Here is a 17,559-nt window from a genome sequence, read left to right on the forward strand (position 1 = left end):
ATTGTTTTGCTTTGCTTCATCCTTTAGGTCCTTAGCTATATGCCCCTATGTTTTACCCTCGACTTATCCACAGGTCATAGCAAAATCCATAATTTTGGCCCCAAAACATGCCCTTGACTTATAAATGAGATCATCTTGTAGTCAAATATATACAGTATTCGTGATAAAAGTAAAGTATGGCCTCATACAGACAGGCCAAAATAAAGCTGCTTCGGGTCACTCTGGAGGTATGCTGTTTAAATGTTGCATGTGTTCTAAGACTCCGGAAGCTGCACCAAAGCCATGATCCAGTCCTAAGGACTGGAGCACAGCTTTGACACAGCTTCTGGACTCTTAGGACGCATGTACTGTATTATCTAAACAGCATATCTCCAGAGTGACCTGAAGCAGCTTTATTTTGGCCTGTCTGTATCAGGCCTATGTTATTTGGACATAAAACAGTTTCATAGAGTCACCATCTTAGGAACTATGCTTTACATTTGTGTATAATAGCCAGTGTGGTGTAGTGATTTGAGTATTGTTGGACTATGTTTATGGAAACCGGGGTTCAAATCTCTGCTCAGCCATGGAAACCACTCGGTGCCCTTGGGCATGTCATATTCCCTCATCCTCAGAGGCAAACGCTCTCTGAACAAATATTGCCACGAACTTAACCAACCAAACAAAAAACCCTGTGATAGGTTTGCCTTAGGGTCACCATGAGTCAGAAATACTTGAAAGCACACGACAACAACAAAAAACTATGAAAGAAAAATGAAAATATGGAACTCCTCTATAGCATATTACCATCATAAGCAATGAAGGCCCCTTTGTATGCTGTTCTCTTTGAAGATGGTATTAAATACAAAAGATAACTTGGATTTGAGTGTTGTGTAAATCTACAATATGCACAAGTATAGGATGTGAAACCCATTTCAATTCAAGCGAGTGATCTAAAAGGTGAGAGAGGAGTTTGGTTGAAAATTAACTTTGAAATGGAATTGGTATCAGTCATTATGCACCTTTTAAAATCCTGAGTTAATCCTATACTTATGTTAATGGAGGATAATGATTTATTGGCAGCATTTGGCAGGTGAGGCAAGGGAACAGCATCACCTAATAAATCTCTGACCGCCAGGCAGATCTGTGAATGTTCTCATAGTACCTTTCTTTCCTTTACCTTTTAAAGTGCAGATGAATGAATAAAAACTTGCATATGTTGCATTTTGCAGTGTAGTGCTGTGAAACCAATTATAAAAACATTCAAGAGAAAAATTGGTACTAAGGTTGTTCTGAGGTAAATATTCTAACTGAACTGAGATGTCCAAGTCAGGAGCAACAGTTGGTAGTTGTAGTTCTTCTTTCAGAGTAGTAACTGCAAAATAAATGCAAAATGATCCCTAGCTTCACATAGGATAGAGGCAGCCTGGCTCTCAAAGGAAGTTGTATTTTGCTGCATGACCAATGCAGCTATCTCTGAATATGTTTCCAGCAATGTAAGAAGTGTCTTTTGGAAACTCTGAATGTGAGGCCTTCATACTTCCAGTGCCGATACACAACTGGCATCCTATCTCCACCTTGTAGGGTGTTTCCAGATGTTGATTCCAGATGTTGATTCCAGTGAGTTTCAGTGAATCTTGAACACAGCAAAACTTTTTTCTTGTCTTGCAAATGAAAACTGGTCTAGAATGCAATCCTGTACAGACCTACCAGAGACTACCACTGAACTCAGTGGGGCATGTTTCTGAGTAGACGTGTGAGACTGCATAATTAGGGTGGCAAATGAGTGGCAGGAGGGAGAGTGAGTTTAGACTAGGAAAACAACACAACTAGAAAGAATAAGACCCCAATTCCAAATTTAAAATCAGAGCACCTCACTCCATACAAACTACTGAATTACTGTAAAGTAAAATTGAAATATTATGAAATACAGTCAGATACTTTGTGTCTTCTGCAGCTTTACAGGTGCATTTACACTGTAGAAATAATGCAGTTTGACACCTTTTTAATTGCCATGATTCAGTCTTAGAGTATCCTGGAATTTGTAGTTTTGTGAGGCACCAGCATTCTTTGGCAAAGAAACTACAAATTGCAGGTGGCTTAAAACTATCTGCTGCCCAAGGCAGGGGCCAATGTGGCACCCTGCTTCATTCTATGTACAGTCGGCCCGTCTTATACACGGATTTTTTATACATGGATTCAAGCATCCACGGTTCAAAAAAAGTATAAATTTCAAATATCAAACTTTGATTTTCCATTTTTTATAAGGGACACCATTTTGCTATGTCATTATATTTAATGGGACTTGAGCATACATGGATTTTGTTATCCACGGAGGATCTTGGAACCAAACCTCAGCGTATAACAAGAGTCCACTGTATTTGTTTCTTATTTCAACATTGCCAAAGGGATCAAGATCCTTCCCCACAATTGAAGATAGCAGGATAGTTTACGAAGAGCAGGCCAGATGGTGTGACACACACACAGAGAGATTCTGTCGTGCCAGAGAAGCAAAAGCAGGGGGATTGAGTAAGAATTGCCTGACAGAGGGTTACCACTGGTGCCACCATAGTATGCCTACATCACTTTCCTTCATGGTAGAGTTGTTCATGTCCCAAGGATAATCAGTAATGGAAGTTACAAGGTATATTCAACTTTAATATTATTAAAGTAATGTTAAACTGTGTGTTGCAGATCTGTTAATCATAGCAGAACTGTGCTGCTGACTTACAAAATATCTGAATATCAAAGGAAAGGCAGCGAGATTCTACCTGCCTAGCAAATGCAAGTTAATCCTGCAAAGCTCAGGTTACCAGGACAGAACAAAACATCCTTTTGTGTCAGTGAAGCGTATCTAGAGACTTTTTGTTCGCGGTGTTTTGTTATCTGACTTGTATTGCAGATGACTTTCCCACATTGCATTTCACTGTATACCCTAAAAATGGGCCCTCGGGTTTCTTGTGTGTAAACAATTAGCTGTGTGTGAGTAGACTGGTAAAATAATTGGAGGGTCAATAATACATGAATTTTTGGCAGTCAGCCTAGGATGGAGTTTGGTAAACAAACTATCCATAAACACACACCAAGCTACTTTGCCCAATATGGACACTGTACTCTATTTTTTAGCAGTGAAAGGGGCTTTTTTGCTTTATTTGATGAGTGACAGGTTACTTCTCTCTGAGCCAAAACAAATATTTTGTGTAAGCTTTAAAGATGATTTATGAGACGTACCATGTCAGAAGCATTGCATCTTTATTACTTATATGGCACCTGCTATAGTACTGTGGTGCACCACATTGGCATTCAAAATCAGATGTGGGTGGTTCACATTAGAAAAGTCAATACCTCTTAAATTCAATATTAATAGATCCTGGACCTTGGTTCTGGTGGAGGATTCTGAGAGCTAAAAAGTCCCAAAACGTAACTTTGCCAAGATCCTGCATGGACTATATGGCATGGATGGTTTGGTTAGCAAGCTTGTAAGGTTGTTGATGCTGAGAGAGAATGATCTGTCTATTTTTTTTACTGTGGTAAAACTGCTTTTTTGTTGCTTTTGTTAGAGATGCCAAATCAGAGAAGTGAAAACTTTAAAGATACAGGTAGCCTACCATACCCACGGATTCTTTATCCATGCATTCATGGATAGCTTGAAAATATTCCCAATATATATATAAATTCCAAAAAGCAAACCAGGATTTTGTACATTTGATATATAACAGACACCATTTTACTATGCCATTGTATTTAATGGGACTTGAGTGCCCACAGATTTTGGTATCCATGCGTGGAGTGAGGGTCCTGGAACCAAACCCCAGCAGATATCAAGAGCCCACTGTAGTACCCTTCTGTCCTTAAGAAGGGAGATCTCTTGGAGTTGAGACCCAAGTACTGACTCCTTGCTTTTCTGGTTTGGATTGACAAGAGCTGAAGAAACAGTGTAGAACTGGCAATTCTGTGCATGCATGGTGCCATTTTTGAAAGCACATAATACTTCAGATTTTGCCATTTAGTGAATTTCCCCATATTCATTGGGTTACCTTTTTTCTTTTGGAATAGGGGTTTCCCCCACTAATATTTAGTGTGTCAACTAAAATAAGTTATGAATATGAACAGTGAGAGGAAAGGGCTTTAGTTATTAAACCCTTTAAACAATTAGGGAGACATTAAACTTCTGGGGGGGGGGAGGAATAATTTTGGTATTTCAGGATAGGTGCTGCTGTGTCTGTTAAACTTCAAGAAGAAATATCTCAGTAGACCATGTTTTGGGAATTAGTGCCATTATACAGATTAGCAGTGGTCTGTTTTTGTTTCATTAGTGGGTTTTTTTGCCTAGCAAACAAACTTTGTGCATGGCCATTCATAGTTGGTGGAGCTATTTGATAGTGGCAATGACAAAATAAAAAAGGTATGTTTTGCTAGGAAATAATTGTGAAAGCAGCTCTTCTCCTTACACTAACTAACTGAAATAGTATACTCTTCATGGTTGTTTTTGTGAATTCTCCTGTTCCATAGAAAGCAAGCTGACACTGATTTATATACCTGCTGGTAGTAGCTTAGCAACATCCTTGAAGTCATTGTTCTTGGGAAAGTCTCTAAGCACATTCTGTGATACATAACCATTGCTAGTTGTAAAACAGAGGTCAAGAACTGTTTAACAACTTCTTCAAAAGGGAATGTTGCTTATATTGTTGATTTATGAGAAATAATCTTGAAGAAACCCTACCTTCCCTCCTCTGGCAGCTGTAATGTGAGATAATTTTTTTGTTGTTGTATGTAACATTTAATTTCAAGCTGAATTGCTTTGCATTGCTCATTGTTTATGTGCTGTGTCTGTGTGGTGTTGTGAATCTATCAGAGTCAGACCAAGAGACTTGGTATCTCATGCAAAAAATCTAGATGACACTACCAATTTCTTCCAACAAAAAGAAACATTTTTCCTATCCTGTAGTCTGGAAAACACTGTTTGGGGTGGATCACCCACCCTGGCAACCCCCAACTGCTGTTTTACCCGTGTTTTTGTTAATCTTGGGGGCATGGTAATCCTTTCAAAAATTGGAAGGTTAACATCTCTCCTGCCCCATCACAGTCCCAAATAATATAACTGTGCCAGAAGTAATAGTGCAATAGAATGGTGGCCTTCCCATGCAAATGAGGGAAAAGTAACATCTGCTAATTGACTGATTTAAAAAAAAGGAACAATAATTTTTTTATAAGTATTTATATAAAGCGATGGGGGAAAAACAGATGAAAGGTTGCTAATTACTAACCTCCAAGGAAGTGATGCTTCACTTTCCACTTCTGAGCCTGTTTTCTCTGCTTTAGGCTCCTGACTGAAGGAACACAAGTTTCTTCCATTATCTAAAGGGCCAGCTGAGGACTTTGGGTCACTTCAGCTCACTATTCTCTGTTGCCAGCTTTCCCTGGCAGTACAGTGGCCATGTGCAGCTTTGCCTGTCTGAGGAAGAGGCTAGAGGTCATTTCAGCCCCTCGGTATTTTGAGACAAAAAGAATGGGAACTGTTCTTGAGGCAGGGACTCTGTCCTACCCACTTCATATGGCACCCTAAACATATCTGCATGTAGTTCCCTCACTTTTACCATTCCCAATATTTTTAAGTGAAAGGATTAATTATTCATTAATGGCAATTATATATCATTTCTCGATCCTCCAGAGCCCCATTACAGCTACTTCCTACACTAGTAAAGTCATGTGGGAAATAGCAAGATATAATACTGTAATGTATGGAATCATCATCATCATCATGGTATTTTGCTTCTGAGTCTTAACAACCCCAACTGTCAGGTCTAAAAATTATTTCTCTTTAAAATTACTTATGTAGATTTTAATTTAAAGAAGCAAAACATTTCCTTGTTTTTCAGCAAGTAGTATTTAACTGTTTACTGTGGTGTGTGTGTGTGTGTGTGTGTGTGTTGTTTTTTTAAAGGTAACTGTTGAAGTGGTTTTATTTTTAAATTTCATTAGCACCTTTGTCTGGGCACTTCTCTTCAGCTAACTTTAACGAAGCCAAACTTTTGAAATGTCAACTGGAAACTTTTCAGACTCAGACGGTGCTAATTTTATTTTTACTTTCTTCTTCTTCTTGTATTCCATTCAGGTGATGTCTCTCCAGTGCATATGAATCCCATTTTACAATCCCAGTTTGTGCCTTTGGCAGAAGTCTTGTGCTGTGCTATATCTGATATGAATGCCGCTCATATTACTGTTACACAGGAAACCTTACTGGATCAATTGGGGAAACACTACCCAGGTAATCTGTTAAATCACGGCTTGCAGATATTTAATATAAACATTCGACTCAGAGGGTTTCCAGCTGGCAGAGTGGAAGAATGCAAACTATCTGGGAACTAGGAAGCACTTTGAATTTCCTTTGTAAGTCAGTGTATGAAAAACAAACCATGGAACCTAATTGTTCTCACTTACACTGCACTGCAAATAGGAATTTCTAGCAGCTTTCAAACTTCAGTATCAAATTTCATGAAGGAAAATGACTTTAACAATCATAGCATAAGGGTGATAATGTGGAAACACTGTGGGTGGGAGCACTAGTGTTGTAGTGAGGGTAAAATCTGTACTCTTCCACTCCTAACTTGAAAGGCCTCACCCTCAGTGACAGCAGCATTTGCCCCCTCCATCTACCTCAGGAAGGCAGTATGTGAAGGTGCACAGTTTCTCCCAGCTAGGGATCTGTTGTCTCCCCCCACCCCTCATGCCCCACTCATGATACTGTCAGGGACTATGCTAATTTACAAATAAATAGGCTCTTCTCTTACAAATAATCCCCTTCACAAAGCCGATGGATCTGTTATGAGAGTGGCAAAGAAAGTGGCTTTTTGTGTAGTCTGGTCAGGTGAAAAGGAGTAGTGGGAAGTGGTCCTTAGATGAAAACAACGGACAGTGATCTTTGCAACATTTTGAAACTAAATCTCGGTAGAACAAACCTTTCCCTTCTGGTCTGTGACTGATTTTCTCTTCCTTGCTGTCTAGAATAATATTTTATTCTGGTCAGAATTCCTAGTAGGATTGGAGAGAAAGAGAATGCAAAGGCTAAATAGAAAAAAAGCAAAATTCCCTTAAGTACACTGTGTGGGGCTCTGTTAACATAATCCTTTCTCATTATTCTCATGCATCTGTGAGAGGCTCCTATTGTGCCTCAAGGACCACAACTTTCCATATTGGCCTGCCTGAGCTCTCAGTTCTTTGAGCAATGTACTTCTCTCAATTCCACCACTCGGAATCATAAAGCTGAAAGGAGTGTCATGGGCCATTGAGTCCAAACTTCTGCTCAATGTAGAATCTCCAGATAGAGCATCATCAGCAGGTAGCTCTCCAGCCTCTTTTTGAAGACATCCAAACAAGAGGATCCCACCACCTCTCTAGGGAATTTATTCCATTGCCAATTGATTCAAACCCTGCTCTCTTGGGGTTCTAGTCCAATATTCAAACTACTGTACCATGCTGGATCTCAAATTCATATGAGGTGGAGGGTCAGATCTCCCCACCAAACAGTTGCCCAAGCATGCATTACATGCTGGAAACACTACTTTTTTGGACTATGATTCCATGCTGGCTCAGGGATTAAAACAGGTGTTAGTCCATAAATAAATAAATAAACACCACTCCTAACTGCACTCAAGACTTTTTATTGAAAAATACATTTCATAGCAGGCACAAAGTCCGTGATATATATCCACAACCATCCTCCCGCAATGTGTCACCATGCCACAGCTGTCTTTTACATTGTTTTTCTTCTTGTTTCTGGTTCCATGCACTTTTTGTTTTGGCAGCAAGTACAGGCAAACAGCAAATTCTGTACTACATTTTGCTACTGAAGTGAAAATTATTCCCCATACTTTGACCAAGCTTTTGCTAATTTACAAGGAATGATGGGAGAAGTGATTTTGAATAGCTTCTTAACCCTGACAATGGTATAGTCATTTATTGGGAAGGGATAATATCATATATCATTTGGGAGGCCCTACATTGCCTGATAAGTCTCTTCAACCTTAAGTCTTGCAGCCTTCTTATAAGAATTGCTGAGACAGCAAGGTGTTCCACAAGCACTGCTTTCATGTGTATTTGCTGCCCCCTATTGTCCACATGACAGTAAGAGAACCAGCATGGTATACTGGTTTGAGAGTTGCACTAGGATTCTAGGAGAGCAGAATATGAATCCCAGCCCAGCCATGGAAACTCACAGGGGCCTGTTACAGACAGCCAAAATAAAGCTGCTTCGAGTCACAGTGGAGATATGGTGTTTCAATGATGCATGCGTCCTAAGAGTCCAGAAGCTACACCAAAGCCATGCTCCAGTCCTTAGGGCTGGAGTGTAGCTTTGGTGTGACTTCTGGACTCTTAGGACGCATGCATCATTGAAACACCATCACTGTGACTCGAAGCAGCTTTATTTTGGCTGTCTGTAACAGGCCTGGGTGACCAAGTAGCCAAGTCGCCCTCTCTGTCCATCTCAGAAGAACACAATGGCAAACTCGCTTTGAATAAGTCTCGCCAAGAAAATTCCGTGATAGAACTGTCGAAAGTTGGAATCAACTTGAAGTTACATAACAACAACTGTCTGAATAGGAAAAATTATTCTGCAGTTAGCATTAACGTGACACAAGGCTTTTCCCTCTAAAAATTAAGTCTGTATATAACGTCCAGTGCCTGGGGGCTGCTTTACTCTCCCTGTGCTGCTAAAATTCCCCCTCCCAAATTGCCAGCAAATTGTTTTCAAATGCCCCCATAGCCAGTTTCACATAGTAAAGCCTTTGGGGCTGTGATTGTCCATTTTGTACCATTTTAAGCTCCACTCTGAATAGGATAATAAAATCCTAAAAGCAGTCACTTTCTTAAAACAACAACAACAACAACAACCCAAAGCCTCCACCAGCCAAAAACAGGTCTGGAGGTAAAACATGGGCAAAGGCTAATAGGATGCTGCTGGCTTTTTTAAAAATACAGTATATTTGAAGAGCAGCCCATAAAAACAGCCTGGAGGGGAATCCTGCTTGCAGTCCATATTTTTCCCTTCACAGACAAATGTGTTCTTTCCCAGGATACTCCATTTTGTCTATCTCTGTTTTCCACCACCACTACCCCCTCAAAAAGAGATCACAATTTACCATCATTGAATATGTTCAGTTCCAATTGAGATGTTTTGGGAACCTCATTAATTTTTTAAGATTATTATTTTTTAATTTCTTCAAACTTTAGTGTTGTTCTAAGCGTGCTGCTGGTTCCTTGTGTATGATGGTGCAATTTATTCATATAAAGATTAATAGTTTTTCACTATTTCTAAACAGAAAACTACCTTGAGCATTCGCATACTTGTTAAAAAGTGGCCTTGTCATAAAACAGTTGCTGAAGGCCATCAGTTCTGGAGGAGGTGCTTTTTTTCCTGCTTCCAACACTGTGGCCAAAGTCCCATTCGTCATTGTAATTAAAAATGTAAATTTTTCATAAATGTTGAAACTATTACAGGAAACCTCTCTCCCCACTCTTTTGGGGCGATACTATTAAATCCCCCCATGGCCATATTAGAACTCTTTATAGACTGAAAGACTTAATTACTTCAAGAATATAAAACATATTATGTAGTAGTTGTTAAAGAGATAATGGTGTTAATTTGTTTCAGGATAAAAAGGAAAGGGTGAGGAGAGAAGGAATCTAGCAGTCCCTTTAAGACTAACTGGTTTATTTTAGTGTAAGTGTTCATGGATTTCAGTTCTCAGATACTGTGATGTAGTCACTGTTAAAACCACTGTGGTTTCCATCACTGCCTTTGAGAAACAAGTGGGCTAAAATCCACAAAAGCTATTGTTAAAATAAATCACTTAGTTTTAAAGGTACTGTTAAATTCCTCCTCCCCTTTCCCTGTCTTTTCAAGCTAAAATGAGTTTTGCAAGCCTTGGTTGGCATAAAATTATCATGTTGGTTACTGTGTATTAAAAGTACAATTTATTTGAAGAATAGCTACAAACTGATTTCACTTTTTACTTTTTTGTTAAAAATAGAGCTATAGGTTACTGAACTATAAGGTTCTTTGGTTTTGCCAGTTTATGAGGAAAATAAAATTTTAAAAAGGGGGGGAAATCAACATTAGTAAATCAAATTTATTTTGTCACTAATCATCCATAGTGTCAAGCAGACAAAAAGAACTCATTTGCATAAAAAGAACTAAGACCAGGAAGCAACAACTAGGAATTAGCAATGATCTGTTACTATATATGTGTGTTCATTGTCAGTCTTCCATCCAAGTACTAACCTGGGCTGACCCCTGTTTAGCTTCCAAGATCAGCTGGGATCTGGTGTCTTTAGGACAGTGGTTCCCAGATGTTTTGGACCTCAAACTCCAGGAGACTCAGCCAGCTTGGCCAACTGTCAGGAATTCAGAGAGCTGAAGTGAAAATCATCTGGAAAACCAACGTTTATGAATCACTGCTTTAGGATAGTTAAGCCCTATTGAATACAACATAGAAGTTGACACTAGGGAAATGGCAGAGAAGCACTTATGGAAGGGGCCAATTAACACCTTTCAGCAATGTGAGAAGGTGCAAACCAGAGAAATGGGAAAGATTATAGAGAGAAACTTGATCCTGAGTTTTGAGTCTCCACAAGGCAAGGATTCTGATATATTTTGCATGTTTAATATAATGCAGAAATAAATCATAACATAATCTAATCTTTTCTGTGCTAGGAATTGCAGCTCCCACCCGTGACATTCTATACAGTATGCTTGGAATGCTAATTAAAGAAAGGAAGATATATCACACTGGGGAAGGATATTTCATAGTGACCCCAAATACATATTTCATTTCTCACGATACTATGAAGAGCAACAAGAGGCTCTTGCTGGAAGACGATTGCCCTCCGGAACCTTCTGTTACATACCTTGTTAGCATGGAGGCTAGAGAGCCTGTCCAAGATCATTTGCCTGTTACATCTCACTGCAGATCCTGTCATTGTTTCCCTGAGCACACCGCCAGGAATGAACAGAGGCCTCAGCAGCTAATGAGCCATGAACCTAAGGAAAGAATCCAGAAAGGGTCTTGTGAATCCAGAGTTACAGTTCAAAATCCAGCCTCTGATACACTGGCCGGCAACCAATCTTGTGCAGCTGTTTGTTCTGTAAATTCAATGAAAGAAAAAGAGAAGGTGAAAAAGTTTGGTCTTAGTCTTTTCTGGCGTAGCACCTCTAAGAAAGAAAAGTCTAAAAAAACGCATTCTTCATTTTCTGCCCAGTTTCCTCCCAAAGAATGGCCAGTCAGAGATGAAGATAATTTGGATAACATCCCACGTGATGTTGAACATGAAATTATTAAGCGCATTAACCCTGTGTTGACAGTGGACAACTTAACTAAACACACAATGCTGATGCAGAAAGTAGAGGAGCAGAAGAAATATATCAGTAAAGGAACCTCTACAGAAGTGTTGACGAAGAAGCAGAAACATCCTTCCAAAGGATGCACCCAGAAAAAACAAAGTAAAGCTGCAAAGCATCACAGGAAAATCCAATCCAACAAAGAAAAACAAATTAGCATGACACAGAGAGACTTTAAAACTGATGAAGTAACACCAGCAAAAGGCCAAGTGGATAACACTGGTGAATATCCATGGTCCTGTATTACAATTGAATCTGGCAATAAACACTTGTCTGGAGATGCAACAGAAGTTGACTCTGACTTCATATACAAAAAAGAAATTAATAATCCATTTCAGGATATTCCTTATAGGAGGAATAAGTCAACAAAAGAACACAGAAAGCACAAAAATCGTGATGTAAAGTCCAAAGTTTCTAGATCAGAGAGGAGTTTTCAAAGAATTACACATTCCTCAAGAATTAGGGACTGTAAAATCAAACAGTCACTCACAGTCACATGTGATGTTGGCGATGACAAGAAGCAACAACTGCATTGCATACAATGCCGGGGTTTAGAAAGAGATGGCAAACACGGATGCTTGAGGAAGAGTGCAGCTTGTAAACACAATTTTCATGGAGGGATGAACCCTAAAAATATGGCAGAGATCCAGGTAGCTCCTCACACTTATGTTGCTCTCACAAATGAAGGAGCAGAGAAAACATATGCAGGGAATTCCAGTCGAACTCCCCTGTGTGATCAAGCAGGCGCATATGGCTTAATGGGTCAAAAAGCAGGTCATTTACAAAATGTTTGTTTTCCCATTGATATAGATGATGTACACCTGTTGAAACCACCTGAAAATATTTTTGCTCACAGACAAAGTAATGATTTAAAGAATTCACTTAAATCTGCTAACACTAGCAAATGGCTTGAGTCTATTAACCTACAATATGTAGAGGCTCCATGTCAAAAAGTAGGTGGTGATGATGATGCCTGTGCTTCTTTGTATGATGATGATGAACAGCAGCAACATAGGGAGTCATCCATGTTACAGTCCAGCCAACGCCCATACAGTTCTTCAGATAAAGGAAAGTGGACTAATGTAAAAGAAGAACTGGGTATTGAAGAGTACAGAACTAGGATGGACCAGGTTGATATATGTAAGAATGATGAAAATGAATTTCTTAATCTTTCTAGATCAAAGGATAGCTTAAAGGAATATCAGAATATAAGCCTTGAAGGAGGAAATTGTGTTTGCCAACAAATACCTCTGTTTGCCTACAAAGCGAATGAAGAGAGGAATGATGTTTATGATCACAGGCCGACGTCCAATAGTGTTGAACCCTGTGTGTTTGACTTCTATGATGTGCATGAAGCAGAGACCAGAATTTGGCAGAAGTCCCTCAATGAAATAGGTGGAAAATTAGCATCTCTGACACTGCCACCAAAAGGCTGGGAAATTAAGTCAAATTCTGGGGGAAAGGAACATTCATTTGATGACACAAATGACAATGTGGTTCTGGATCAGAAAGTCCAGCATGAGCGAAACCACTTGGAAGGAACAGGAAATCACAGCATAACAGGAGATAGTGGGATAGATTCTCCCAGGTAAGAACACATACAAGAGTGATAGTACTACCATATCCATTTGTCACACTTAAACGTTTGTTGTTTTTTTGTGTGTGTGTGTGCCCTGTATAAAAATATGGTGAGAAATGTGTGGGTCTGTAGATGTTGTTGGACTGCAATTCCCATCAGCCCTTGCCAGTATAACTAGTGGTGATGACTGTTGAGAGTTATAGTTATTTAGGGGACCACACATCTTTATTTGATCTAGGCCTTTCATGTATGCCCTTTAGACTTTATAAGGATTGCTGAGTCCCATAACGAAACATTGCATTTTCTTTCTCCTTTTCATTTAATGATTGGTGTGGAGTCCAAATAAATACTTAGATGACACTGGTTCCCTGATTTTAATATTGATTTTGCAAACTGGACATAAACTATAGTCAGAACTACAAAAATGCAATAGGTAATTAAAGTTCCTGTCTCTTGAATAACCCATCTGTGCATGATTCCTCCATTAATACTGAACCATCTGAAGATTTGGAGCAGAATGCCATAGTATACACAGCTCTGTTTATCATTATCATCAGATCCAGATGAGGTTGTGGAGATGTTGAACAATTGCCTGAATTTAACAGTGATCTGAATGAGTGCCAGTAAATTGATCACAATAACCAGTTGACATGATGAAACTTCATGGACTGGTAGTTTCCCAATCCTGGATTTAGTATGCATTCTGGAGGGGATTGTTTTCCTCCTGAAGGAGTAAGCATAAAGTCTGGGATGCTGAAATGATTTATTACGGCACAAAGCCAGCATAAAAATGAGTACATATGTTACAAGGCCTCAGGATAGGAATATGCAAAAAGCTTCTATTCATAAATTACAATCCTAAAACTCGCTTCTAAAAGTCATCCCAAAGAACTTTAGCAATTTAATTGTAAACTTAAAATTAATAGCTTTGACACAGTTATTTAGAAAACTATATCCTAAGCTAACATCTTCTGGTTAAAAATGTAACACATTTAGACAGATTGAAAACTACATATACAGTATCAGGTTTATAGTGTTGTCCCATGTGGGCACTACTATACTCATATGAAACAAGGCAGTCTACAATCAACAATTATACAAGGCAAGGCAATTATATAAGACAAGGCAATATACACTTTGTGCAAACACATTATCTACAGAAGGAAGATTATATAAGAATAAGAAAGCCAAAATGGTGTAACAATTTTTTTCCAGAATATTTCAAAGTATTTCTGCATCTGTTTCAGAATATTTCTGTGACAATCGCAGCTGCACAGAATTTGGCAACTTTGTCAGTTGCCAGCTCCTTTCGATCTGAAAAAAGATATTCAACATAGAATTTTTCTTGTCTACCAGGAAAGTGTTGGATAAGCGGGGTTATAAAGGAAGATCTGATTTCTTTATATTGGGAACAATAAAGAAGAACATGACTTATTGACTCTGCTTCCTCTGCTCCACAGGGACAGAGCCAACACAAATAGGGTAACTTTTTGTATCTGCCTTCAGGATGCTTTTGAACCCAACACTGCCTTCTTAGGTGCTAGTGGACTTGGTGGCTTAGGTCCCTGGTTTATCAAGTATTGCCTTTCCTTGATGAGGGTTAGTGATGTAGCTCTATTGTGATCTACATACTAGTATCCTGTGTGTGTGGAGCTATGCTTGGAAATAATTCATATGTTTTAACTCTCTTCAGACTGTAGCTTAATGCAAAAGGTGTCTTTAAAAAGTCTAATACAAATTGACTCTGTACAGCTGTGAACATTGGTCATGATGCTACCAAGGACCATAAAATGCACCACGCTGATGGCAAAGGCACAGCTTCCTACACTAGCATACAGCCATTTGTGCTTGCTCCTGCTCAGGCAGAATGGATGCAGAGCCTATACTCAGTCATTAATAAATTACCAGATCATGAAGAATTAAAATTTGTCTTGATGAAAATGTGGAAGAAATAAAAAAAGGGCACAGATTCTTCTGAGGAGAAAAGTAGTTCTGGAAGTTTACATAGACCTGAATCCTGTTGGGGTGTTATGCCAGCGTAACCAGTCACATCTTATGTGTAAGTGTAGTCCATGGCACAGGTAACTGCTCTGCAAGCAGACACATGGGTTCTCCTACTTTTGATTTGTGGGTAATTTGTGACCATTGTACATTAGGTAAGATCAGTGCCATGGCACCCTTTGCACAGCTGAGAGATACACTGTGACTACAATGGCATATATTTACATTATGCCAAAAGTATATACTGTATAGTCTTGGCTATAATCTGAGTTCTCTAAACCATGACTGACTTTTAAAATTTCAACAGGCGTGTGAGTAACTGCTTCTCTTTAGAAAATGTAGTCCGTACATATTAAAGGATCTTTAGGAAGCTTGCATTACATCCAAGTTTACTAGCTGTGCTACATAATCTTTATATGTCACCCTTACAGTGAAAGAAATTCTAGTTTCTTTAATATTCTTCAATGTTGTCATGGGCCTTCAATTTGTTTCCAAATTATGGCAACCCTAAGGTGAACGTATCATGGGTTTTGGGAGGGCTGACTGACTCATCTAAGGTCACCCAGTGGGTTTCCATGGCCAAGCAGGGAATCAAACCCTGTCCTCCAGAGTTGCAGCTCGGTGTTCAATCCACTACACCATGCTGGATCTTTATATTTTTTTACCTGTTGCAAAATAAAGATTGCTTTGTTGTCATTATTGATCAGCCAACATTTCTTTTAGAGGAGTTATTTATTTATTTTTCTCTGTAGATAATTGGTAAATCAGCGATTATGAGCAGATGCATATAGATAAATTTATTTCTCAGTGCATCTTTTGTTTTACAAAATCATTCTTTCTAGAACGCAAAGTATGGCATCTGCGAGTTCTGCCATCTTGGATGGACTGAAGAAAAGAAGAAGTTTCCTCATGAATATTGAGGGCATAGAGAAGACTATACAGAATGGAAAGACTCTTACTTGCAGTTCCTTGCTTCAGTTGACTCCAGTTATGAACGTTTAATTTTTTTCTCATCAGGTTTTGAGATTTCCTTTGTAAATATGTTCATATCTTTACTGTAAATAGTTGTAAACTATCAGATTTGTTAAAAGTAAATGAAATTGTTATAGTCTCATTTGAAAATGTATAAAAGCTTTGTAATAAACATTTTGCAGTGTCTTTTTGTAACTTTGTGGTAATACTTATATAGTAAAAACAGTAGAATAAAGCTGTTGTACGTTGTGTTTGTCTTCACTGGCCACACAGGATTCTGAAATGTCCTGATTGCCTTAGATTGGAGTAGCATGGCTTCTCAGTATCTGTGGGAGGTTGGTGGATCCTCGAGTCATTATTTGAAATTAAAAACTACTGTACCTGTGATTGACTACAGCCAGGCCAAGAAGCAGTCCCAGGGCAGTAGTGGAGGTTCCCAGAAACGAGTTAGCAGGGGAAACAGAAGCGGCAAGCACCTGGCGCTTGGGGCTTGCCACTTCCCACTACTACTACTACTCTCCCTCCCAGCTGATGGAAGTCAAGCATAGTTGCCAGGAATGTTGGGAGGGGGGGAATACGATGTACAGTGTCACACTGCACTGTTATAGCATCCTTATTCCACTTTAACTGCCATGGCTGCCTCCTGTGGAATCCTGGAATTTGCAGCTTAGCTAAGAAGGTTCCTAAATGCTGCTAATGCAGAAGATGAAAAGGTACTGAGACTGGGGCTGCAGGGGCATCAAAGGCCCAGAGGAGATGGGCAGGAAAAAGTGGATTGACCCTGCCTTTTCTGAAAATGGGTCAAAACCCTGTCATCCACACTGCCCGCTCCCAATGCGGACTGAAGACACATGGGCTGTCTGCACCATGTAGCATCAAGCCATGCTGCACAGTTATCTTTTTTGTCGTCCCCTCCATGTATGTGCACCGCTGCACAAACACACCACCTGTGACCCAGTGATCCCTCTTCCTGCCCAGATGCCACTCCATTGGATGCTTGCCCATATGATTTGCCACACAGTCGTGTGTGCAATGCATCACCAGTACAGTGTGTTGGTGCATCCGTGGTCCCAGTGACACAGTGGCAAAGCACAATCAGCCCCCTGTACATGCCTCTTTACCCCATGTCCTCCTGTTGGACTATCTGATTTGTGTATGTTGTAATTACATCCATTGCATTATTGGTGATCATGTTTTTGTTTTGCCACAGTCCTGCACTAGCGCTGGGCTGTTTATATACCAGTGTCAGGACGCACATTTTCCACCTTGGGTCACAGTATCCCAGCTTCTTTTTGCTCCAATTTTTAGTCTCAGAGTGCTTCATTTCACTTCACAACCACTTCTACTTCATTCATCATCTAAGCAGCAAGATGAAGCAGCACTTTGGGGTTATAAATCGGAGCAAAAAGAAGCTGGGATATTCTGACTCAAGGTGGGAAATGGCATCTGGGTGGGAAGAGGGGAGTAACTGGAAGTTGCTGGTGGTGTATTTGTGTGATGGTGTGCATACGTTTTGCATTGCCTCGGCCTCCTTTGTGCTTGTGACACCCAGGCTGCCTCCGCACTGTAGAAACAATCCCATTTGACACCACTTATACAGCCATGGCTCAGTGCTAGGGAATCCTGGGAA

The 17,559-nt window shown here is 39.6% G+C and overlaps 1 protein-coding gene across 2 annotated transcripts in view; it reads left to right on the top strand.

Moving 5' to 3' along the window:
- The window catches only part of STOX1 (storkhead box 1), a 31,139-nt gene extending 14,986 nt beyond the window's left edge, over positions 1-16,153 (top strand). The window contains exons 1-4 of one of the 2 annotated variants that reach the window (XM_042460729.1): positions 4,628-4,726; positions 6,095-6,247; positions 10,694-12,965; positions 15,800-16,153. In XM_042460729.1, the coding sequence (XP_042316663.1) occupies positions 6,115-6,247; positions 10,694-12,965; positions 15,800-15,959 (2,565 nt within the window). In that variant the 5' untranslated portion in view covers positions 4,628-4,726; positions 6,095-6,114 and the 3' untranslated portion in view covers positions 15,960-16,153. Of the gene's footprint in view, positions 1-4,627; positions 4,727-6,094; positions 6,248-10,693; positions 12,966-15,799 lie in introns of those variants that run through there. The other variant, XM_042460728.1, reaches the window with a different exon arrangement.
- Positions 16,154-17,559: the final 1,406 nt, after the last annotated feature.

Source organism: Sceloporus undulatus, chromosome 3 (assembly GCF_019175285.1).
Source record: "Sceloporus undulatus isolate JIND9_A2432 ecotype Alabama chromosome 3, SceUnd_v1.1, whole genome shotgun sequence".
In the NCBI taxonomy this organism is placed as follows: domain Eukaryota; kingdom Metazoa; phylum Chordata; class Lepidosauria; order Squamata; family Phrynosomatidae; genus Sceloporus; species Sceloporus undulatus.